The 8,096-nt window shown below is 50.7% G+C and overlaps 1 protein-coding gene across 1 annotated transcript; it reads right to left on the bottom strand.

Annotated features, from left to right (window-relative positions):
- Positions 1-308: 308 nt before the first annotated feature.
- TMEM174 (transmembrane protein 174) lies at positions 309-3,741 on the bottom strand. Its single transcript, XM_061567571.1, has 3 exons — positions 3,346-3,741; positions 1,677-1,976; positions 309-1,220 (listed from the first exon to the last, which is right to left on the bottom strand). The coding sequence occupies exons 1-3, from the start codon at positions 3,573-3,575 to the stop codon at positions 980-982; spliced, it is 771 nt and encodes a 256-aa protein (XP_061423555.1). The 5' UTR covers positions 3,576-3,741; the 3' UTR covers positions 309-979.
- Positions 3,742-8,096: the final 4,355 nt, after the last annotated feature.

The following is an 8,096-nucleotide window of genomic DNA, read 5'->3' as shown; positions in this document are numbered from 1 at the left end:
TCATTCACCTTCCATGAATTTAACACGTTGCAGGCTTTCCCGACCAATATTATTCATAGTAAAGTGGTTTTTTTTGTTCGGTTAGATCACGTAAACGTAGCAACCCACTTTGTGTTTATAAAACGGTCCGCGGAAGCAGGCATTACAGAGCTACCTCTGAGTTACATCTTCCTCAAGTGACCCAATGATCGACACAGTAGAGGGGTAGCAGCATTAGCCCGCTCGCTCTACCAACCAATTGAGAGCAACGTTCGTCGCACGACGGTCAAACAGACGTTTTTTTTAATTCTCAGAGCTGCGATTTAGAGAAATTTTAGGTGCGGAACCAAATTTAATTGCGATGGCTTTTTTGTTTGTTTGAGTCGTCATTGGTTAGCTGCAGTGCCGGATGATCCACGTAGCAAAAGTAGCTACATATGTAGTAGCAGCTACACATGTAGTAGTAGCTACACATGTAGTAGTAGTAGCTACACATGTATTAGCTACGGGCCCCGCACTTTCAAGGGCCCCACGCTAAATGCTTTCAAGATATCAATTCCGGTTTAGTGATTCTGCACTTGCTCTATTACTATAGTACTATACTGCCTTCAACTTTTATCAACAACTGGGTGTTCAAGGTTAGCGATTTGTCACATCATCTGGCTGTATAGCAAATGAAAAAATACAATTATTTTACTATGCAAGTAAAACATTTGTGTTTTTAACATATTTATAAATTAGGGCCCCTTTATCACATATGCTACAGGCGCCGCACTAGCTTCATCCGGCACTGGTCAGCTGGCCTGACACGTCCAACTCGCTGCACTAGAGACCCCGGATTAAATCACACACAGCTGGACCCCGGCTCGAGCCTTGGCTCTCGGCAGAGCCCACTCAGCGCTCTGACCTCTTAAGCTTCCAGGGCCACCTCTGAAGTCCATTATTCAACCTCCTCCGACGAAATACAATTCACCGTGGCTCGTGGGCTCTCGTGTCGCGCCTAGCTGTCGAGTTTCGCTGCGTCCGTCCGTGCAGGCGACGTCGAGAGGGCGTTTGACGTGATGTCGTTCTCGGGACCGGGCTGCGAGGGCAGGGCAGCCGCAGAGGGCAGGGCAGGGAGCGAGGGAAGCGGGCAAAGGGCAGCATCTGCGATGGCTTCCTCGTATGACGGAGGCATCGCTGGGAATGTGGATTCCTTCCAAGGGACGTCGGAGGAGGGGCGAGGAGAGAGTTCGGCGCTCCTTTGGGAGGGGTGGAGAGATGGATGGGTCTCATCATCGCCGTCATCAACATCGTCGTCCACATCATCATCGTCATCATCGTCATCATCAACATCATCATCAACATCATCGTCATCAACATCATCATTTGTCATCATCATCATTAACATCATCGTCCACATCATCATCGTCATCATCATCAACATCATCATCGTCCACATAATCAACATCATCGTCATCATCGATATGTCCACGGTCCATTATTGTTGCCACCATTTGCGTAATCAATATCATCATCGAACACGATGGTTGACCTCATTAGTTTGACTGGTGTCATCATTTGTATCATTAACTTGATCATCAACATCATTAAAGTCATCACCAATCTATGAATGTGTCCACCATTGACATCTTCACCATTGATCACCATGGGTCATGGGTCACCACCAACGGCTGCACAAACGAGCAACTCCTCACCTTTGCCTCCCAGTTTCGATCCCCATCGCCGCCACGGCTCCCGCTCCGGGCACCGCCTGCTCCTCCATCTCCCCCTCGCACGCCCGGTTCACGTAGCCGCCTCCTCCTCCACCGCCGCTGTAGGCTGGGGGTGCCGACTCGGGGTCGTAGGGGGGCGGCGGGAGGAAGCCGTGGTCGCTCGCGGAGGAAGCCGTGGGATTTCCCGGGGCCTGGATGCTCGCCACCAGAATGCCGAACGCCTCGAAGCGGCGTCGCATCTCCGTATCTTCCTCCTCCTGCTCCCCTCTAGAGCGGCAGCATCTGAGCGTCGTGGGAGACGTTCAACAAGTCAAGGCGGCTGCGCTGCACGTGGCCTGCCGCCTGTAACCCGGCGGCGCTGTGGGGGCAGCAGCGAGAGTTGTTGGATCTTGGGAAAATCCCTTCTATACGTGGGCGTCGGGGAGGGCAGTACAGCAAGTGGACTAATCGCCATCTGTACGGGGATTGAGTGTTGCCCCCTCGCGCGCGTGCGTTTTCTCGTGTACGATAATCACAACTCGTCATTAATTGGCTGAAACTATCTTAAAATGAAAGCCCGATGCAGGACCCTCCGACAACTCAGTGTGGCTTCCGGGACAAATACATAAACGAGTTAAGTCTTCCTAAAACCATGGCCATCTCACAGCCATCGAGCTCCTGTGCACGTACTCTATCAACTGCTCCATCTCCGTGGTGGACGACCTCATTGATTTCACGCGAAGCGATCACAGCCTGCTGAGATGACAGCTGCTCCTCCGATTAGCACGGTTGGCTATGTACGGTGCGAAAGAAGTTCAACATACATACATTGGGATGGGAAATTGACATATACGAGCCATGGGCCATCTCTCTCTCTCTACGCTGTTGCGAACGCAAGAAGAAGATTAAATCATGAAGATGACATTACTGAGGCAGTGACACGGCCCGATCGGTAGCGCTGCGTTTGACTCGCTCGTTGCAGAGGTTCACAGTTCGAATTTCAGTGGCCGCCCTGGTTAACACTGCCGGTGTATAAACTGTAAACGAAAAAAAATACGCACCGCCTGCTTCACTCGCAGTGGACGTTAAAGATCCAGTGGCGTCGTTCGCAAGAGTAGGCCCCCATTGTGCGCCGGCTTGCCAATTTTAAATAAATGAAGAAAAAAAATAAGCCCGCAAATCACTCAAAAAATGGAGAAACACGTGCGGAAATCGTGAAAACGTGGCCAGGGCTCTCGTTAAAAAAAACAAGTCATGAGGCTCCGCGAGGCTTGCCATCACAATCGTAACAACAATGACAATGAATTTCGATTAAAGCTTTCGTGACTGCAGGGATTCATCTTCTTGGTTCTTTCGGTAAAGTCACGTAGAAGGGAAATAATAAAATAATAAAAATAAAACATGATAAAATAATTCTCACGACGTTTCGGCCACAACGCAAGCAGCCGTCCTCAGGTGAAGACCAGGTCTGTCGAGAAGACAGAGTCTGAATGACTTTTCGACAGACCTGTTCTTCACCTGAGGACGGCTGCTTGCGTTGTGGCCGAAACGTCGTGAGAATTATTTTATTATGTAAAATTTTTATTATTTCATTATTTCCATTATACGTGACTTTACCGAAAGAACCAAGAAGATGACAATGAACTCATCAGCTGGGGCACGCAACACTCACATCAGAGTCCTGAGTCGCCACGCGGCCAGCAGCAAGAAGACCACGCCGAGGCCCATCAGGATGGGTCCCAGCACTTGTGACCAGTCGAAGCTATGCGAGTGGCGCGTGTAGTACAGCCATCCCATGCACGTGAGCGTGAGCCCGGCGAACACGAGGAAGAACCCGGAGAACGAGAGGGTCACTCCGGCCCGGTCGTTGACGGGGGTCGTTAGGCCGCTACGACGCAGCATGGCTGGGGCCCCCCCCCCCCTCCCTTCTCGCTGCTGCGCGGCCGATTTAGATTTTGTCCGCTGGCCCGATCCGCCCGGTGGGTCAATCGGCTGAGCAGCCGCGCAGTTTTCAATCGAGGTCTTCTCTGTCCCTCACCTCTCTCTCTCTCTGTCGTCTCCCCCCCCCCCCCCTCTCGCCGCGTCCCTATCTCTCAACGCCCACCTGTTTGCGAGCACCTATGATGAAGGTGTTTTTTGGCAGCACCGCGCCAGGCCCCGGAGTTTTACGCGGCGCGCACCCAGGAGCTCATTCCAGGGTTGACTCATCCAAACGCAGGCACAAGGATCACTTGTAGATATTTCGCGACTGAGTCGATCTGGTTTTAACGCATCACGCGCGCGCGCACGCACGCACGCGCATGAAAACCTTCAGTCGGGGGGAGCGGCAGGTGCGTGGCCACTTCCTCCCTCAATTTACCCGACACTGCACGACATTCTGGCACACGCTGCTATGCAACCCGTTAACGATAACACGCAAAGATCTGGCGTTCGTTCGCTTGTTCGCTACGCTGTTACTCCCTACAGCTGTCGTGGTACGCGCGCGTGTGTGAGGACGCGCGCGCGTGTGTGTGGGTCCGCGCGCCTGTGTGTGTGCGCGTACACAGTGCTCGCTAACAGCACTTGCCCCTACAGTCTGTTAAGGCTATACGGGGGATCTTTGTGTACACAGTAAACTTTGAACCCACTCCGCTGCTGCGATCACAAGGGCGGTCGCGGGTTCACGCGCGCGACGCGAGCGGTGCCTCTGTGTGTGCTGTGCGGTTCGTGGCGGCGTTCCAGCAGCAAAGTTGGGGAGGTGATTTGGTGGGAGGGAGGGATGTGGAATGAGGAGCAAGAGCAGTTAGCGCTAAATAATAACTCAGGACTCCGCGCGGGGCAACAAACGGAGTGGATGTCACACAAAGTCACGCGCGCAATTTGACAATTCACCAGCAGGCACGGGCTGGGCCCGATTGAAAAGTCAACAACTGAAAGAGCGGATTTACTTTGCTCAAACGAGGGTCCGAAGTGGATTGCTGTTGCTCATCTGTTCGCAGACCGCAGCGGACATTCCACATTCACATGGCGGGGGAGGTGGGGGGGGGTGCGAGTCTTTCGATAAGTACGGTCCGCGGTTGACGTCACCACAAATTGGTGCCCTGTTTTATCGACCCCCCCCCGCCCCCGAAAGGAGCGAGCGATGATGGGCTGAGTCATCACCAAATAAAATGTTTAAGGTCACGTGTAATGATTAACGGAGCTTGACGCGTGTGGCAAAGACAAAGCTCCCCCGTATAGCCTCTAATAGACTGCTAGAGCAAGTGCTGTTAAGCGAGCGCCTATGAAGGCCGGCACGGCACACGAGGAGGGGGTGGGTGGCTAACACCACGCCGGGCCGCCTTTGTCTCCCTAGTGGCGATGTTCGCACACCGCTCCAGGTACTCATTTGAGGCTGAGTCGACCTCGGTGAGGCACAGAACCGGTTCAGATAATCGTCACTGGTGTGTTGGCTGTGAGCGGGAATCCAACTCGGACCGTACAGTGCGCTAACCACTACACCACCGCTCCCCTCCTACACGAACCGCGTCAGGCAGTGCAGGGCACGGCCCAGGTGTGTTTCTACTAAGATAAGATGCAGAATTCTAGATTTGAAGCTTTGGTGACTGCAAGGATTCATACTCTTAGGTTTTTTTTCGGTGAAGTCTCGTAGGTAAATTTTTTTTAATAATAAAAATACAATAAAATAAAACAATAATAATTTATTATTTTTTATTTTATAAAAATAATTTTACCTACGTGACTTTACCGAAAAAACCTAAGAGTAAGATACAGAATGCCCAAAGGTTAACAACATGGGGCACACGGATGCCCATTGGCTAACATGGGGAAAACGTCCGTAATACAGTTGTGTTGTGTTAGATCGAGTAAATATATGAATGTGTCGTCAAAACCCACCACCACCCAACACAGACAATTAGTAAGGTTTGTCACGTAAACAGAAGGTTTCGCCAGTAACTACTGGCGAAACGTCGTACTCAGATTGTAAGTATCGTCGCTTTGCTCTCCAACACACAACCGGTGTGCTGTGCTCGTAACGAATTGGCCACGTTCTGTTTACGTGACAAGCCTTACTAGTTGGCTGTGTCGGGTGGTGGCGGGTTTAACGACACATTTATATATTTACGCGATCTAACCCGATGTTAAAAGTCGCGGGTTTTGTTGTTGTTGTTTGTTGTCAGATTCGCTGGCACCGCTACGTTAGGCAGTGGTGAACAAGCACCCTTAACGACAACACACTCAGCACGTTCGTCGTTAGCGGCGTGGCCTTAAACATGATAGATAGATAATAGGCGACGTTTCAGGCAATGGCCCTTTCTTCACAAAACATGATGTGCCATGAAGAAGGGCCGTTGCCCAAAACGTCGCCTATGAGACACTGTTTGACCTTCAATGTCACGGTGTTGTTATCGACGCACGTGTCGACTTTATTCTATTTTGTTCGTCGCGTAATACCGTAACTCAGCACCTCGTACGCCCCCTCCTCTCCCGGTGCCCTGCCGATATTCGTCTTCCCAAGAGATGTTCCGGGGTTTTATTCCCTTTCCGAGGTGGCGGCCGTGTGCTCAACAAAAATCTCGGCCCATTGCGTTCAAAGTTCAAAGCCCAAATCATCATGAATCTCGATGGACTCTCACCTGCTCTTTATTAGGGGCAGGACGTTAATCAATCTCGTGCCGGGTCGAAAACAAGGCAACGAGCTGTTAATGGAAGTTACGCACGTCATGGCGCAATGGAAATACGAACAGTACAGTATAAATATTCATCATCTTGGTTATTTCGGTAAAGTCACGTAGAATGGAAATAATAAAATAATAAAAATTGTTTTATTATGTTTTATTTTTATTATTTTATTACATCCCTTCTACGTGACTTTACCGAAAGAACCAAGAAGATGAATCTCTGCAGTCACGAAAGCTTTAAATCGAAATTTAGTATATATATTTTCACAGGCTGCCGCTTGTGCACTTTGTATGGGCAGGACACGTCGCTGCAAGGGATGATCGCTGTAGGTCGAGACTAATACAGGAGTGGCAGCCAAAGGCGAGAACACCGCCCGATGTTGTGACCCGCCCCTAGTGGATATCTGTGAGAAAGACAAAAGCTTCATCGCTCATCGGATTACTCCTGCGATCGAAATAAATATTCTCAAATGGAATCAGCTTTGCGGGGCTAGGTGGTTCAAACGGAGCGTTACGTTACACCTCAGGGCCGTGACAGTGGGGGGGAGGTGAGGTGGAGGTTCATCTAGCAGTGGATTGAGCATGGCCCGATGATGGAAACATGCACAGACGTGCACGCGCACAAAGTAATCTTCATCTCCGCTCGCGCGGTGTCTGGGCTCCCAGGGTGTCCTGGCTGCAACCGCGTGTTGACGATCTTCGTTCGGAAGCGAACGGAGTGCCCGTCAAGGAGCTGCTCTACCCCACCCCTCCCTCCCGCTCGCGACACGTGGAGCGAGGCCCTCGGACGCCGTGCCCGGGGGCAGCGCGCGGCACCGACCGAAAGCCGCAGCGGAGAGAGCGGCAGCTACGAAGCGCTTTGGGAGCGGTGGTTTTAATTAACGCGAATTATGAACGCCACAACACCGTTCATCTTCTTGGTTCTTTCGGTAAAATCACGTAGAAGGAAAATAATAAAAATAAAACATAATAAAATAATTCTCACGACGTTTCGGCAAGTAGACTCTGTCTACTTGACAGACCTGTTCTCCACCTGAAGACGGCTGCTTGCGTTGTGGCCGAAACGTCGTGAGAATGATTTTATTATGTCTTATTTTTATTATTTTCCTTCTACGTGACTTTACCGAAAGAACCAAGATGAATCCCTGCAGTCACGAAAGCTTTAAATCGAAACAACACCGTTTTGTAAAAAAAAAAACGGGCGGAGCTGAACCAAGTTGAAATGGTCACGTTAGGAGCAACAACAAAAAACCACTGCGTTGTAAACCAGAACACAACGGGCTGACGTTTTGGGTAATGGCCCTAATTCAGATCGGGCCCTTTCCCCCCTCGGCATTTTCACCGGAGGCGTTGATCGCCACGTACTTGAACGTCACCGCAAGACCCAAGGAGCGGAGCAATTAACACGAGTGTCAACTCCGCGGTCCACGTCAGAGGAGACAGGGCACTCCGCGTCATACGGTGGACCGCGTGACCCACAGTGCAGTGCGTGATGTCACCTGCCACCAATGAATGCCCTTTCGTCGCTTTGGCACAGGCTGGCTGTTTGTGTGTTTACGGGTCACAAGGTCAACTGACGAGACCGAGAGAAGTAAAAACCAGTCCAGGGCGTTTAGCTACTGGGAAGCATTGGATCAGAGGGCCCAATAGGCTTAGAGATATCAAGATAATTTTTTGTCTTTGGTATATGTTTTATCTCAAAAATCCCCGCTGATTGTGCAATGAGCTTCATGTCCTGAGATGAAAAATCCATTTGGATTTT

Source organism: Lethenteron reissneri, chromosome 39 (genome assembly GCF_015708825.2).
Source record: "Lethenteron reissneri isolate LAM-NWPU_2019-01 chromosome 39, ASM1570882v1, whole genome shotgun sequence".
Lineage (NCBI taxonomy): Eukaryota > Metazoa > Chordata > Hyperoartia > Petromyzontiformes > Petromyzontidae > Lethenteron > Lethenteron reissneri.
Note: the sequence above shows the minus strand (reverse complement) of the source record. Positions and strands in the feature narration are given on the sequence as shown.